The 17,215-nt window shown below is 54.9% G+C and overlaps 2 protein-coding genes and 1 pseudogene across 2 annotated transcripts; 1 reads left to right on the top strand and 2 right to left on the bottom strand.

The window, feature by feature from the left end:
* Positions 1-3,339: 3,339 nt before the first annotated feature.
* On the bottom strand, positions 3,340-4,838 carry LOC124657539 (vegetative cell wall protein gp1-like). Its single transcript, XM_047196076.1, has 2 exons — positions 4,660-4,838; positions 3,340-4,586 (listed from the first exon to the last, which is right to left on the bottom strand). Exons 1-2 carry the CDS (start codon positions 4,814-4,816, stop codon positions 3,652-3,654), a joined length of 1,092 nt encoding a protein of 363 aa, XP_047052032.1. The 5' UTR covers positions 4,817-4,838; the 3' UTR covers positions 3,340-3,651.
* Positions 4,839-11,763: 6,925 nt separating this feature from the next.
* On the bottom strand, positions 11,764-14,211 carry LOC124655344 (annotated as a pseudogene).
* A 423-nt stretch (positions 14,212-14,634) lies between these two features.
* On the top strand, positions 14,635-17,215 carry LOC124657540 (cation/H(+) antiporter 15-like). The gene is made up of 2 exons (XM_047196077.1): positions 14,635-14,799; positions 14,885-17,215. The coding sequence occupies exons 1-2, from the start codon at positions 14,635-14,637 to the stop codon at positions 17,213-17,215; spliced, it is 2,496 nt and encodes an 831-aa protein (XP_047052033.1).

A 17,215-nucleotide genomic window follows, 5' to 3' on the forward strand; every position in this document is an offset into this window, starting at 1 on the left:
TCACGACGAAAGATTTAACGAAACAAGGTTTTTGATCAAGTCGGGAGAAACGAGAACATTATGGAGAGAGAGGGAGTGGAGGTGGAAGGAAAAGAGACAGAACCAGTGTGAGTAATAGGAAGAGCATGACCGTTGCCAACGATGATGCGAGAAGAAGTGGAAGCGGGTGTGGAAAAGGAGAGGTTACCGGGATGCGCCGCCATATGCGCGGAAGCGCCGGTGTCCATGAACCAGTCGCCACCGCCACCATACGCCCCGGCGAGGGGGCGCTCGGAGGGCGGTCGGGAGCGCGGGATCCCACGGGGTCGCACCGGAGGGGCGGCGTAGGCCGGGGCAGGCTGGGGCGCCGCGTAGAGCGCCCGGTGGGAGGCTGGACGCGGCCCCATAATGCCCGGGTAGGGGCGCGCGGCACGGGCATGGAGTAGGCGTGAACAACCCCGGTCCACGGGTTGTGACCGGCAGTCCATGGCGGAGGGGCGGTGTACTTGCGGGGGACGAGGCGCGGGGCGGCGGCATTGGCGCCACCGTTGCCGCCACCGTTGCCACCGCCACGGCGGCGACGGCCACGGCGGCCACCACCGGGAGGAGCCGGCTGGCCGGTCCGGGGACCGGTCCGGCCGGCCGGGCGCCGGCGGGCCCGGTCCGAGGGCCGGTCCGGCCGGGCGGCGGGCGGCGGCGGGGAAACCCGGCGGCGGACCCGGGGGCGAGGCGCAGGGCGCGGGCGCGCGGAGTCCGGGCGCCGCGGGAGAAGCCAGCGGCGAAGGCGGTGTGGGCCGCCCGAGCCCGGAGGTGCTGAGGCGGCGCTCCTCGAGGCGCGAGTACGCCACGGCCTGCTCGTAGGTGGGCGTGGTGAGGAGCGTGAGGTTGGAGGCGGCGTTCGCGAGATCCTCGCCGAGACCCGCCGACGGGGTGGAGAGCATGATCTTGTCATCGATCGGGAACTCCAAGTCACGGAGCTCATCGGAGAGGCTCTTCAGCTTGAGGGCGTAGTCGTCGAGAGACAGGTCGTTCCGGTGGGTGCCGAAGAACTCCTGTTGGAGGAAGGTGACCCGCTGGATTTTGTTGTCGGTGAAGAGGCCGGTGATCTTATCCCAGACCGTGTGGGCGGAGTCGCCGTCGCGGACGACAGTGCGGAAGATGTCGTTGGAGACGGTCTGGTAGAACCAGCGGATGATGGTGGCGTCGATGGCGAGCCACTCGGGGTCGTGCGGCATGGCGAGGAGGTCGATGGTGCCGTCGACGTGATCAAGGAGATCATACTCGCGGACCGCACCTCGTCCTAAGGGTGGATGGCGGAAGCGGTGGTGGTGGGGAGGGCCGGCGGCGCCCTAGGGGAGGAGGGGCGGCGGCTAGGGTTGGGGAGGGCCGGCGGCGCCCTAAGGAGGAGGAGGGGCGGCGGCTAGGTCAGGACCCGAAGGGTCTCTGATACCATGTAGAGAAGGGTATTGGAGATTGCACAGCACCAATAGGGCCGGCTGCTCGTATATATATAGGCGGACACATGTACAATTACAGGTACAACCCTGAGAAAACACGGGGACCTATATCTATACAATATGTTACTCAACAGTCTCCACCCACGGCAAAACCTGCCACTCCAGTGGCCGACGAGAAGACAGCTACACGGAGCTGTGACGTGTTCCGGCGTTGGACAAAGACCATCCGGAACACCCTCTGGTCCTCTACGGAAATGACAATGTGGAAGTCAAAGAAATCAGAGCCGCGGATGGCAGCGGCAAGGTCCTGGTCGGAGCGGCTGCGGAAGGTTGGTAAGGCGACGCGGCGCGGCGCGGTTCGATGAAAAATCCAAGTACTTGGGGCGGGTGGAGCGCCTGGAAGCGGCGGGGGGCGAGCGGACGGCGTGGAGGAAGGTGCTGCAGGCGAGGGCGGCGCGGACGAGGCTCGGGAGTGAGGGGAGGAGGAGGAAGATCTCGTGAAGGAGGTCTTCGCCGATATCGGTGATGGCGGCGTTTCGCCGGCGGCGGTAACCCTGGTTCTGGGGACATGGCTGTAAGAGTTAGACCTCGAGCTCGAGAAAATGGCGACCAAAGTAGGAGAAAAAAGTACCCATGTGGCACAGGCCGAACAGGATGTCATGCGCATGCGCCCCCAATTACGTTGTTGAGCAAGTTTAATTAATCTCCAAGGGTGGCTATGGTTGCTGTGATGTCCTTAATTTTCGTCCTGATGAAATTCCATTTTCTTACGAGAACGTACAGATCGACATTAACTTCGTGCTTCGTTCAGATGTATGTGCCTGAATTCCGTAATTTAGCCTACGCTAACTATCACTACGTTCTAGAAAACATGCAGATTGTTGGCCTCTTGAGACATGATCCACACTGAATCTTGTGAGTTTCTTGCCAACTTGATTAATTGTTCGCTGCCGCTGGAGTGTTGTGGGCTCGCTCAACTCCGCTTTCCCGCAGGACTCGATGAACTGCTCCGGCCTTCCCGCAAGACTTGATCAACTGCTACATGTCCATTGCCTCCTTATTCCTTTCTGCAAGTCCTTGTCCATGTATTTGGATATTGCATGCTAGTCCCTGTCCATGTATTTGGATATTCTCGTAGATTTTGCACGTGAGATAATAAAGGAGCCACCGCTTGGAGGCTATGGATAATCACAGTGGAAGGCACCAATTTCATCGGCCGACAGAAAGTAATTTATTTTCGACTTATGTTAAATACACCTAGCTTTGAATTATTTAATGTAACTCATGCTTGATGGTTTGGATGTATGTATAAGCACGATCAGGTTTTGCTGGACTCTTCTAGTAAGTATGTGTTTATGTCTTCTACCAGGCTTCTAACTCTAGGATTTTTTTTCCCTGATATATGCGCACGGTATTTACATTGAGGTCATAAGAATTAACTTCTTGTCAAATTGTTAATTAGTTTACTGATTTTTTTCTCGTGTTGCTATTCTTTGCAGGACATACTTTGTGAAGATTTTTCAAGTAGCATATGCTATAGAGGGCAAAAAAATCAGCAGAAGCAGTAAACCAAATTGCAGATGATTTCAAGATCTAATAGTAGATTAATTCCCATTAGTTAGGAGATGGCATACCGAAATTTTATGAATTATTCGGTCGTGTTTGCAAATCTTTGTAAAGATGTACATTTCCCTTGTAAAGTCTAGACCACATCAAATAAATACAATCATATTTTCCATATTGCTCCGTGTTTTTATAATCCTTGTTCTTTTGACCGCTGCAATTTGATTTTACCCATGTGATGTGCAATGGGGTGCTAATTGATTTCAAATATTTTAAGAATAAATTAAATTTAGTATAGCAGAAATAATCTCTATTCAAGGACCCAACAAAGCGACTCGATGTTGGTAGAGACGACACGATGTTGGTAGAGACGACATGTTAGACGCCTACAAATCGCCTATATTCGCATAAACTCGCTTTTGAAAACGTCTCATTTAACTTTTGAGACGCTATCAATGCGTCTTATAGGTATTTGAGACGGTGCATAAGAAGACGCTCCTACAACGCTTTATAGTAGCGTCTTTACAACTACCTAGAGATAAAATTTGGTGTCTCTAGCCTGTAAGTTAGACGTCTCTACATGCTTGTTTTCTTGTAGTGCCACCGCAACGCGCGGGTATATAGTTCTAGTTTACACTACACAATAGATCACTTAGATAGCCAGCATGGCGTACCCAAAGGCCGCTGCAAGAGTGCTTATTACGCCTGCCGTCGCCTGAGCGACACCGCTGCTTGGCATAGTTGAGCTTGCCCCATCTGCACCTGGTGGGCTGGTCGTGTCGGACGGTGGCTGGGGCACGCTTCCAGGTGTACCAGGCGCCCCTTCTGCACCTGGTGGGCTGGTCGTGTCAGGCGGTGGCTGCGGCACGCTTCCAGGTGTACCAGGGGAAGAGGAAGGCGGTGAGCCTGGAGTTGTTGGGGTACCCGGTGAAGAAGACGGCGGTGAGGCTGGAGCTTGGGGTGCACCCGACGAAGAAGACGGGGGTGAGGTTGGGGTACTCGGTGAAGAAGACGGCGGTGAGGTTGGAGCTTGGGGTGCACCCGGCGAAGAAGACGGCGGTGAGGTTGGAGCTCCCGGGGTGCCCGGTGAAGAAGACGGCGGTGAGGCTGGAGCTTGGGGTGCACCCGGCGAAGAAGACGGGGGTGAGGTTGGGGTACTCGGTGAAGAAGACGGCGGTGAGGTTGGAGCTTGGGGTGTACCCGATGAAGAAGACGGCGGCGAGGGTGGAGCTCCCGGGGTGCCCGGTGAAGAAGACGGCGATGGAGGCGGAGTAGCGCTTGGAGGCGAACCTGTCGGAGATGGCGGAGGCGACATGGAAGGAGGCGGGGACGCCGGCGGCGGCATGGGGGAGGGAGGAGTCGGTGTTGGTGGGGTGTGGTCGGCTGGGTGGACGACGACTATGAGCTTCTGGTTGGCCATGCAGTGTGCCTGGTTGCCGGTGATGAAGAAGAATGGGCCCGGGCGGTCGAGCGTGAAGAGCGTGCAGCCGCCCTCGAACTTGGCCACGTAGGTGGTGGTGTTGCAGACGTTGTAGGCGGCCTGATCCACCAGGAGGACCGAGTCCGTCTCCTTGGGGTACTGGAACACTGCCAAAAACCACGCGTAAAATTTCACGGTAATAACAGTAGTAATAATGCCGTATCTGAAGGTGGAACTTACGGAGCTGGTCACCGGTCCGGAAACACATCCGCCCGGCCCACGCGTTGTACGGCTCGGCGCCTGCGTCCGGCACGCGCCACCCCACCGGGAACTGTGTTGCGCGCGCCGCCTCAGCCAAGCACACCAGTCCTACCACTCCTAATAATACACTCGCCATGTCTGCAAATCGACTGCACCTTGTGATCGATCTGTGTGAGCTTGGGAGGATCAGACAGTGGTTCAGCGGGTGGGTATATATAGTATAGAGGTCGATCTGAACATCTCAAGGGAACAACGTGCCAGTTTGGTACATCACCTCGTTTAAATAATATAATTCCTACGACCTACTGTATAATGATAAGTACTATCAAGGATTTTGCATAAAGTTAGGAGTAGCTAGCTAGTACAGGGTTTCATCACGACTCATGTTTTCAAAGATATATCTATCTACATCCCCCTCAAAAGGAAAAAATCTATCGACATGGACATGGACATGGTCAAGTTAATTAACCTGAGGAATCGACGTCTCTTCACGTGGCTGAAAGCGTCAGGTGTTAGGCAGAACTTGTACGGTCCTGGTTGTGGTTGGCATGTTCTCCACAGTTGACATTGGAATCGGAATTGTACTAGTACTCGACTACTCGTGCACCATGAACGGTTCACTATCCGACATGTGTCCGTCGGCGCTCGCTCAGTTTTTGGGTTCCATTTGGTCACGCCAGCGAGCGCGCGACCTGGCGAGGTAAACCAAACGGAACCCAAGCCTCAGTTACCACCTCCCCTGCAAAGTCCAAGCCGTACCGTACGAGTTGACTATATACTGTTGGTTCAATCGGCTCGTTCTAGCGAGCAACGACAAGAGGATGTTTCACAGAAATGTATTAGTACATCTCATCATAATAGTAGTGTACTATACTTGTTGCCGAGTTTTATGTATCTAGACATAATTCAGACTGTCTCTTTGCCTTATGTGTATGCTTCGGTAGTCGCTGTCAACATCTTCTACCAACCCTTTTCTTTCGTAATGTTCAGTGTGATTTATACTCATCCTAGCTATGCAGATGCCAAACGTATTGCTTAAAATTTTTAAGTAATAAAACGTTCTTTATTTTAAAAAACCCGACCCACATCTTGGTTGTATATCGAAGCGATGACCCTTGCTAAGCTTACTATCGATGCAACTGTGGCGCCAAACAATACCACTGCACTGTGCGCGTCCAACATCAAACGCCTACCATCGAGACCCCACTGCACCATGCTGCCAATACCCGTTGCCGCTAACGTCGTAGATAAAACACCCCTCCACCAGCAGATACCTCTAGGCCTCACATGCGGTAAGACGATGCTCCCAAGGGGGAGAACGGAACCAGAGGTGCCACCATCGTCCGATTTGAGAATCAGGACTAAGAGCATCTCTAGTGGTTCCTCTAAATGAGGTCCTCTATATCTCCATATAGATGGTCATCTATAAAGATTCCTTTTTAGATGATCTCAGTTTTTCAGTGGTTCCTCTATATCTAGGACATCTAAATTCTCTCTCATATAGTTTAGTAATATTTCAAACGGTGCTTTTGCCTTCTTTTATTTTGATTTTGCAAATGCAGATGCAGAATTAACATAAACATCCGGAGTTGACATCTTCTCTTGTTCACTGATTGGGCTAGAATATTGTGTGCCACTCCAATTCACTTCACCTGATCCCCCATTCAACATGTCTAAAAACCCAATGTCATCCGTCTGTGAGTTATCCATTTATCTAGCAAAACATGTCAAAATTCATTCAACAATTTAGTCTACAAACAACAGCAATTCAATTATATTTTAGTATAGGCAATTCAATCATCTGTGTTTATCTAAAAAAAATGGTACAGAAAATGGCTAAAACTACACAAACTAGCAGAACAGTACATAAAGAAAGAAGCAAACTAGCAGCAGAGACCAGCGCCATGCCCCGTCCGCGTCGGGTGAAATTGGACCGCGTCTGGGTGAAATTGGACCAGCGTCATGCCCCGTTCGCGTCCGCCAGCCACGCCCAGCACCGCCGCGCCCGCCCTGCCCTGCCTAGCGCCGCCGCCCACGCCCAACACCGCCGCGCCCGCCCTGCCCCCGCCCAGCACCGCCGAGCGCCGCCGGCACCGCCGCGCCCGCCCTGCCCCCGCCCAGCACCGCCGCGCCCGCCCTGCCCCCGCCCAGCGCCGCCGCCCGCCCTCGATTTCGGCCGCCGCACTACCTCGATTTCGCCCGCCGCCCAGCGCCGTCACCCAGCACCGCCCAGCGACGCGGCCAGCGCCGCCACCCAGCGACGCCCAGCGCCGCCACCCAGCGCGGGAGACTCTCCCGCCTCTTTTTCTGGTCTCCAGGTGCGCGCGGGAAGGAGAGCGCGGGGGAGCGATTTGGCTTCGATGGTCGTGGCTTGGTCGTCTATATCTGGAGGACGGAGCGAGGATATGGCTGCTCGTCTAAATTTAGAGGATGGGATAGAGAGGCCACCGGGAGCGTTTTTTGGGCTCACAACCATCTAAATGTGTTTGGATGGCCCTTTAGAGGAACCACTAGGGATGCTCTAAGGGTTTCCCTTGGAACAACTTGGCCAAAGGCTGCCGATCGTATACTATAATAAGGTAACGACGCCCGAAGCAGCTGCCATCGTCTGCTTCGACGGTCGCAATCAGCTCTCACCGGCTGACCGCCTTGCCTCCATCCCACACTGTAGCCACATGAGCCGTACCGTTCACCATCAATGTGGCCGGAGAGGTGACCGCGCCGGCTACCGCGTCACTGCCGTTGAATATGAATATGTTACTAGCTCTCTTTTCAATAGTTTATACTTTAGATTTTACATCAATTCTATAACTGCCTAGGCAGCCATGATGCGGCACGCGGTGATCACGCCAGACCCTTTGTCGTAGTCGCCGTCTCGAGGGCCGCGTCCAATATGTGTAGAGATAATATATTCTTTTTGTGAATAAGACAAAGAGAGGAAGGAAGTTTCGAGCCTTTATGTCGAAGAAATTTGCGACTTACCTAGACAGGTTTGGTGAACGTACTTGGCCAATAGTTAACCACGACATGTCAACCGGAGATAAGAGTACTTTGAAGGGCTTGAACTTTGGGATATAACACAACGTGCTTGTCCCCTTGTATAATTGGCCAATCTGCTCATGTATTTGAAGCCCATCCATTGTATTTTTTTTTACATAAATAACATGCATTTTCTTATTCAAAGTGGCATCAAGTGTTGATCTTTGGAAAAAAATTATCATACACGGAATTTTCTAATTTCATCTGGGTTAACAATCATATATTGCAAGATTGTGGTAGCAAGTATAATACTATGTAAGAGAACAAGATATACTTACATAGTATTATACTTGCAAGATATACTTACATAGTATTATACTTGCAAGATATACTTGTTCTCTTACATCCTAACAATTAACATCCTAAGTTGTACATCTCGTCGGTGACGACCTCCTGCTTGCCGCGCTCGTCGACGGGCTCGTCCTTCACCAAGCCGCTTGGTCATGCCTCGCCGTCGTCGGTGAGGTCCACCAGCGGCTTGCCGGAGTCGAGGATGGACATGGCGATCGCCGCGTCCAGGTCGCCCTCCGGGCGTCCTTGTCGTCCATGGACGCCATGAACGCCGCCCGCAGCCACGGGCGATCCTCGAGGTCGTCGCTGCGCGGCGAGCAGCTGCTGCCGCTCGTACTCCGCCGAGCGCCGCCCGCGGCGCTTCCTCCGGCTCCTCCTTCACCTCCGGCTTCGGGATGAGGAGGGCGCCGCCGCGCCTCCCTTGCCGCCGCCCGTCGCCGCTGCCGCCACGCCTTGTGTTGACGGGCGTCGCCGGCTCCTCCTTGACCTCCCGTTTGGGGACGGTGTAGGGCGCCGACCGGTACGACGAGGACGGCGTCGATCGCGCCGGTCCCGAGGAAGAAGAGTGCGAGGAGGACGAGTACGTCGTCCTCCTCGGCTGCCGTTGAGAGACGGCGGCGGCGGCGACGGCATCTCCGGCCGCGGAGCGCCGTTGCGGATGCCGCGGATGACGTTCTCGAGGTGCGCCCGGAACGCCCCGCAAGCGGCGCGGCCGTCCTTGTTCCGGCTGTTGGGGCCGCCGACGAGCCCGTCGGTCGTCGTGCATCTCAACGTCGTACTTGGCCTTGAAGTACGTCGTCCACCGGCGTCGTTGTTCTCGACCGCCCACGTCGGATCCCTCCGCTCCTCCGCGGTGAGTTGAGCCCGCCGGGCCATGACGGCGTCCCACCATTGGTCCGTGCGCGGCTTCGGCGGCGGCGAACGCCAATGCCGTTCACGGCCATCCTCCGGTCGCCGCTGCTTGGCAGCCGCATGTCCGGCGGGACCGGATACCGGCGCGCGTGCAGCGCCCACGCCTCCGCCACGGTGAGGCTGCCACGTCCGAGCCGTTCGCCGCGGCGATCTTGCGGGAGGACGACATTTTTGAGCGGCGAGGAGAGGATCGCGGGAGGGGAGGCGGCGGCGACGAGAAGGATGAGCGGCGCTAACCGCAGGCGCCTTAAAACAGCGGCGGCGGCGGGGTGGTTGCACGCAATAACTCCGGCGCGGACGGCCACGCGGCCATGCACGACGAGACGCGTCCTCGCGTCGCCTGGGAAAACGAGGGACGCCATTAACGTCGCTTGACCAAAGGTAGGCGACGGGGTTTTAGCCTTCCGTGCCGCCGACGCGTCGGCCCCGCCACTCCCGCCTCGCTTGCGTTGTGTCCGGCGTCCCCGGAGCGTCCCCTGTGGGACGGGGACGGGCTCGGGGCGCCGGACACCGTATCGGGCCGCGCCGGACAAAAATGGGCTTTGGGGGACGCGGCTGGAACGCTTTTTTTGTCCGGCGCGCCCCAAATCGCTTTGGGGGACGCGACTGGAGATGCTCTTAGGCTAGCCATAGTGCTAGTATCATAGCTAGTATCATATACATTGGTCCCACAAAAATGCTGATGTGACAGCTATTAAGGAGGAGAGAGGAGATTAGAGTAACATAGGTGAATACTTTATCATACCGCATGTCACGAGAAAAGTTAATGGCAAATAAATCTTGTGCACACATTTACATTGAGATTCTAAAAAGTAATAAATATAGTTGATACCCGGAAATTCAATTTGGCTCCCGGGTGCGTATGCTCCCTCTACTAAAAAATTATATTTCGAAATATCGAAAAATTTGGACCAAAAATTCTACATGTACATCTTCATAATATACGTGCGTTCGTCAAGTTTCACGAAAAACCAATATTTTGTGTGGTCTATATAAAAAAGAGAAAATTTATCTTGTGAAAAGCATTATTTTTAGTACTGAATTTTGTCTTTTTTACATACGTCACATGATAAGTCGATTTTTTATGAAACGACTTTGTGAGCACGTAGCACGTGAAGATGTACGTGCGAACTTTTAGTTTCAATTTTTTTAAAATTTAAAATGTATGTAAGATGCATTTTAAAATATAGAGAGCATATGGACCCATGTTCCAAAACACCGCTCCCTGATACGATACTACTTCATGATACTAATCACTGTAGAGATAGTATCATACACAAGTATCATATGCATGATACTACAAGATACTTACCACTATTGCGCTTCAGAAGCCCCCAGCGTGACACCGTGTTCAACGATATACGGGCCACGTAGTCGAAGTGCCGCGCATCGTGGCCTCCCACCGGTGAGGCGCGCAGCCCGGTGGGTCAACCCCGCCACACAACTGTACGCGTTGCCGTTCTGGTACAACGTGACCTCTGCGAGGGTGGGAAGAACTCCAGCTTGATCCTCGCCAAGTCAGGCAGCATGGTCAGGTGATGGATCGCTGCAGTTGGTGCGCTCTCACTTTGCCCTTCTCACGAGCATCTCCATGTCTTATGGTCAGCAAAGGATTCGATTCTTGGCACCATGATATGGTCCACGTACGATCCATCTGCAAGCTTCCCCGGAGATCGATGAGTCTAAAACACAAGACAAAACCATGCATATAAACTAGCAGCAAGTTCTCACATGACGGTGGTGTCATCATTCTGATCCGGTAAGTTGGCACATGGCATTTCTCTGAATGACACTTGAACCTTCCCTTATATATAGTACTGACAGTTCGTCATGTACATCCTCCTGCGTTCCAGGAACTAATCAATCAGTGTGCTAGTACCACACAACAGGCGCCTCCAGCAGGTTTGGGCCGAGAGCCTACACCAGTTCACCAGGCACGCAGGTACTGACCGACACTGTTTCTTCCTTCTCTTCTTGTTGATTCTTCGGAAATTCTTCAGCTATACTAGCTAGCTACTGTCAGAACACACGCTAGCTGCGTGGTTTTCCAATTGCTACAAGAAAAAAAATTCAAAACTCTAAACACAGACAAAGAGTACTGTGCCTACAGCTATCCGTATGCTCAGCTGAAACTTCAGGAACGAGTTCATGAATCATGGTCAGCAGGTTTGGTGCTTATCTGTTCTTCTACTTTCTACGTGCTGCTGTGTGAAAGTGAGAGTTGATGCATGGTGTGCTTCTGATTATTCCTGCTGCTTTTGATGGGCAGTGTCCGATCGAGCTCGGTGGGGAGGAGTGGGACACGCCCCGTGTGCGTCCTTGATCTCTCAACCATTTTAATCTCATTACTACCTCCGTGAGCTGAAGCTGGAAACAGAAGAAGTACTTAAGTGGAGATCATGTTCGATTGACTAGAGCAAAGAGCACATCGTCTCAAATAATAGTGAAAAAACCATGCAAGGTTTGGACACTGATCTAACAAAGCAATTGAAATACCAGAAGACTGCAATATAAATACTAGAGGAGTCTGCAGTATAAGGACCGCAGATTACAGTGAATATGGAAACCAAAGCAATGACCAGCTGACAGAGGAGTGATTAAAATTGAGTATGCATCACAGCCAGTAACATTAAAAATTAAGTGTGGTATAACGAAAGAGCCACCAAATCTATTGTGCCAGCGAAAAAAAAAAGTTGAGGAGCCGGATAGGCGAATAACCGTCTTTTCACTTACTGTCAAGTATCTCCACATCAACAAGTTGATATTCTGGTAAATAAATCAAGGCTATGATCTCAAGCTGGATGCCCCACCGGGTAAAATTGCATATGGAGGTAATGAAGACCCGTTAGAGAAGCACACAAACAGAGAAGCAGAAGAATGCATATGATCTGCTTCTCTGTGTAGTAAACCTCAAATAGTTTTACTAATAAACCTCCAGGAAGATAATGACTGATGGTTACACACATTAGACATAGCTTATGGCTCAAGTGAATATTTGCTACTCTACCAGGACATGAAACTACCACATGGCTTAGCCTCTTGGCCTCTTCAAACCATCTAAAACTAAAGCAGCAGCGCGTTTAAACAAGAACTCATCTCATCAGAAGAAATACGACATGATCACTGCAAAGAGGCTAGTTCAACCGCTAAATAAGTGGACACGGGCAACAATTCTTGACAACTTCCCCTTGCACATTTTTCATCAGCTCTTTCTTTCTCCCTGTCCATCAAAGGCAGAAATTGTCCTCCAGACACGATCTCTCACAGTTCAGTTCTGAATCTAGAGTAGTGGTCTTGCTCAATAGGACCCCTTCTCATCCTCGATACGAAATAAAGAAGGCCTCTATCTCCGCAACTTTTGCCTCATCAGCATTAATCAAAGCTTCTCTGTATGATTTCAACGCTGCGACAAGAACAGAAGGAGATTTTTCTGTGCCTACAGGACCATCATCTGCCACACGATCTACAACAACTTTGGTTCCTGAATCGTCCTGAGGCATAATATGATTCTAGAGCAAGTAAGAATCAAGTGTTTGTATAAAAAAAAAAGTAGTGCAAGGGTACATATTCCAATGATATAGGACAGTCGTTTAGTATTGACCAAAGCAATGGAAGTGACACAAAATACTATTGCGCGAACACCTTATAGTGGTCAGCATTACAGAGCATTGAGTACACATAATTTTAGTGGGAGATGATTTTTCAGCCTCAAATATATGGTAAATGCAGCACTTTATAGGAGTATATGTTTCTGCTATCATATAATCTGCACAACCCACGTGCTAAAGATTTAAAATATTACATAATCATGATGTTATACGATCTGCAGTTGAAATACTACAGTTATGCAACCTAGACGTGGCGAGGCTAAGAATGATGCATTGATGTGTAACAGAAAAAACAGTCGACCATAACTGCAAAATGTGAAACCGATGATAAGTTTTCACAAGTATACAATGACCCAACGCCCTCGCGTAACTTAACAGCATAAAATCCAGGGACCAGCTGTCTGGAGAAACTTTACCTTGATATTCAAGAAATTACTCACCTCGTTGCATGTCAAAGAAGAAGGCCACGGCATGATGTAGGGAAGAGCAAAGGCTGCATAGGTACCATCGAAGAGCTTGTTCAGCTTTCCCGTTTCCAGGCAGAGGGATACAAGGGACTGAATATGCACATCATACTTAACAGACGTGTACACAAAGCCATCGATAACCCCTTCAATTTCCAACTTGACATGGTCCTGCATTGCAGGCTTGGTGGCATCAAGAAACGTACGCAGTGGATAAGCATCTTGCAGCATCCATTTCTCAACACCGTGTTTATCAGCTGTACAAAACCAAACAAGAAGCATTCCTATATGTGCATCGGAGCCATCCATAGCAACCATACAGAGCTTCCCATCCTTGGTATGGCCAAGACTGAATCCCTTATACTCTACCTCTCTCAAAAACGATGGCAAATCCACCCTAGAGAATTGAAGTGTTGCGGTGTTTAGAACGAGCACATAGGCATAGGCTCGACTCATTTCTTTCCAGTAAATGAATCCATTTGACTGTATACCATCGTAATATAGCACTGTTTCTCCATGAGGTTGCAGTGGTGTTGGGGTGTCCAGCCACGGCGAAACATTCCACTCCCTAGTGGCAGATGAGAAGACGGCGATGCACGCCTGCAGCTGCCGCTGCGTGTTCCGGTGTTGGACAGAGACCATACGGAACATCCCCTGGTCCTCTTCCGAGACGACAATGTGGTACTCAAGCTCCTCGGGTAGCTGAGGGTAGTAGCGTACCACCTGGCCGGGTGGCCCGGGGAAGAGATCGAGTGCCTGCGTGAGGGGGTTGTAGGCAGCCATCTGGTTGGTGGTGCGGTCGGCGAGGACGAGGTAGCCGCTGCGGCAGCTCGCTATCTCCCACTCACCACAGGGGTTGCAGCTGTCTTCGGGGAGACGGGTGAGGAGGAAATCGGCGCCGCGGACGGCGGCGGCGAGATCGGGGTCGGAGCGGCTGCGGAGGGGGGTGAAGGTAGGCACATCGATACCGCGGGAGTGGTTGAAAAACCCAAGGAGCTGCGGCGAGTGCTTCGCCTGGAAGCGGCGGCGGAAGGCGGGGGACGAGCGGACGGCGTGGAGGAAGGTGGGGCAGGCGAGGGCGGCGCGGACGAGGCTCGGGAGGGAGGGGAGGCGGAGGAAGATCTCGCCGAGGAGGTCTTCGCCGATATCTGTGATGGTGGTGGAGCCGATGGCCGTCGTTTCGCCGCCGGTGGTGCTAACCCTAGCTCGGAGGCCATGGCTGTCTAGTGTCGAGCTCGACGAAGTGGAGAGTGGAGACTGACGAAATTCCCAGAAAAAAACGAGGAGAGAGGAAAGGGTTTAGGGGCTTCTCGTCTGCCATGTGGCCCAGCCGGCCGGCCCGTCAGGCCGATCAGAAGTTCGTGGGCTCGTAGCAGTTTCAGGCCCAGTTACGTAAGACGAAACTTCTTAGTCAGTTTTTTTTTCTGACGAACATGCAGACCGGTGCCGTGGCCGTCCACGAGACCACGCGCGACCATCCATTGCCAAACTAATCACCAGCCTCACGAACTGACCAACATCCCGACGATCCTGGACACGCTCTTCTAGCCGGAGCGCTGCCGCCGCCGCCGCCGCCGACGAGCACGAAGAGGATCCGGCCAGCGAGCCGGCCGGAGGGAACTGGAATTGACGACCAAGCCATGGCGAGGCCCGTGGACTGCGACCTGGACCCGGAGCTGCAGAACGTGTCCCTGGACACGCTCTTTCTCATCGTCCTCCAGGCCACCGTCGTCATCGCCCTCGCCAAGTTCATCCACCTCTCCCTCCGCCGCCACAACCAGCCCAGCGCCATCTCCCAGATCCTCGTACTGCACCATCCCCTCCATCATCCAACCATTCCATTCCTACTACGCACCTCTCAGAAATTCCTGATCAATTAGCTTCTTGCAGGCTGGGATCATGGTGGGGAGCCTGGGGCTGCACGAGGTGATCGTGCACGTGGACGTGGTGAACGTGGAGGACACGTACGAGTGGTACGTCTCCGAGGCGCGCATCTTCTACATGTTCTACGTCGGCCTCGACGCCGACCTCGCCGCGCTCTGGAACGACAGCCGCCGGGGCATCGTCGCCACCTACGCCAGCGTCGCCACCTGCCTCCTCCTCGCCGCCTTCGTCTCGGGCGGCATGTACGGCAGCATGATGCACACGCCTGTCCGCTCGCCCGAGCTGCTCGCCGCCGTGCTCATGCTCACCATCGCCAACACCTCCTCCGTCGACGTCACCCGGATGGTCCACGAGGTGGGGCTCGCCGCCACGGCCACCGGCAGGCTCCTCGTCGCCACCGCCATCGCCACCAACGTCATCTGCATCGTCGGCGAGGGCGTCTTCTCATGCATGAAGATGGCCTCCGGGAGGACGCCCGGGTACAGCGCGCCGCAGCGGCTGGGCCTCGGCGTGCTCGCGCTGCTCAAGGTCGGCATCGCGATGGCGCTGCTCCGGCCCGCGGTGGCGTTCATGAACCGCCGCAACGCCGGCCGCCACCGCATCGGGAACTGGGAGCTCGCGCTCATCCTCGTCGCCGTCTCCTTCATCGGCAACTTCCCGCGCCGCGCCGGGTTCGACGGGATGCCGGCGACGCTGCTGCTCGGGCTCGCGTTCCCGAGGGAGGGCCCCGTGGCGAGGACCGTCATGCACGCGCTCGCGTACCCGCTGCACGCCCTCGCCGTGCCCTTCTACTTCGGGACCATGGGCATGCGGCTCAACTTCAGCGCCATGTCCGGCGCCGTCGTCGTCCCCGCCGTCCTCCTCACCATCCTCGGCCTCATCGGCAAGTGCCTCGGCACCATGGGCGCCGCCAGGTTCCTTGATCACATGCCGCTCGCCGACGCCGCGCGCTTGGGCGTCCTCCTCAACATCAAGGGCCACGTCAACATGATCGACATGAGCTTCGCTAGCTCCGAAGGGATCTGGGCGGAGCAGGCGCTCATGGCGATGGTCATGGGGAGCATGATCAGCACCGTCATCGCCGGCCCGGTGTTCGCCGTGGTCTACCGCAAGGAGAGGGAGGCATACCTCAGCAGCGGCGACAGGACGCTCGAGCGCCTGGTGGTCAAGGTGGCCGATGACCAGTCCACGGAGCTGAGCATGCTCGCCTGCGTGCACGGAGCGCGCGGAGCGCCCGGGATGCTCAGCCTCGTCGAGCTGCTCGCGAGCAAGCCCGACGTCCAGCCAGCCGTGCACGTCCTGCACCTCTACGACGCCGCGCGCAAGCACGCCCGCGCCGGCACCGGCGGCGCCAAGCGCTACCACGAGCAGGTCCAGATCGACAGCGAGAAGCACCTGGACCGCATCAACGACGCCGCCACGCAGGTGAACTGGACCGTCGACCTGTTCGCGTCCATCACCGGACTCGTCATCCGCCAGATCGACGCCGGCGACCGCGGCCCCGTCACGAACCTCAAGACCGTCCGCCGCTGCACGGAGGAGGTCCGCGCGGACGTCCTGATGGTGCCCTACCACAAGGAGCAGCACTACGACGGGAAGATGGTGTGCCGGTGGGAGGACCGCCGCCGGCTGTGCCTTGGGGCGCTGGAGCGCGCGCCGTGCACCGTTGCCGTCCTCGCCGACCGCCCGTTCCGGAGGGGCAGCACGAGCTTCCAGCTGCCGACCAAGATATCCACGAGCGAGGAGGCGTTGGGGAACCAGCGCGACGACCGGGCCGCGGCGCCGACCCACGTAGCCGCCGTCTTCCTCGGCGGGCCGGACGACCGCGAGGCGGTGTCGTTCGCCTGCCGCCTCGCCAGGAACCACACCGTCAGTCTGACCGCCATCCGCTTCGTGCAGCGTGGCAAGCACGACCACGACCGTGTCCATACGACGGCACACGCCGGTGATCACGCGGACGGGGAAGTGTCAGTCATGGTGGACAGTACTACCGGCGATGGTCCCGACGACTGCTGCATGGCAGCGTTCCACCGCGAGTACGTGGCGAAGGAGCTCGCCTCGTACGTTGAGAAGGCGGTCATCGCGCCGGAAGACGTGCTGCAGGCGCTGCGCGGGGTGGCCGGAGCGTACGCGCTCGTCGTGGTGGGACGCGGCGGGCGGCAGCCGGCGGAGCTGGTGGCAGGGCTCGAGCGCTGGGTCGAGTGCGCCGAGATGGGCCCGGTCGGGGACATCCTAGCGTCGGATGAGTCACTCGAGATGGGCAACATAATCGTGGTGCAGCAGAAGAAGGCGGCGCCGCCGCCGTTGGACCTCGACCCACCGGCCGTGGCGATCTGA

Source organism: Lolium rigidum, chromosome 5 (genome assembly GCF_022539505.1).
Source record: "Lolium rigidum isolate FL_2022 chromosome 5, APGP_CSIRO_Lrig_0.1, whole genome shotgun sequence".
NCBI lineage: Eukaryota > Viridiplantae > Streptophyta > Magnoliopsida > Poales > Poaceae > Lolium > Lolium rigidum.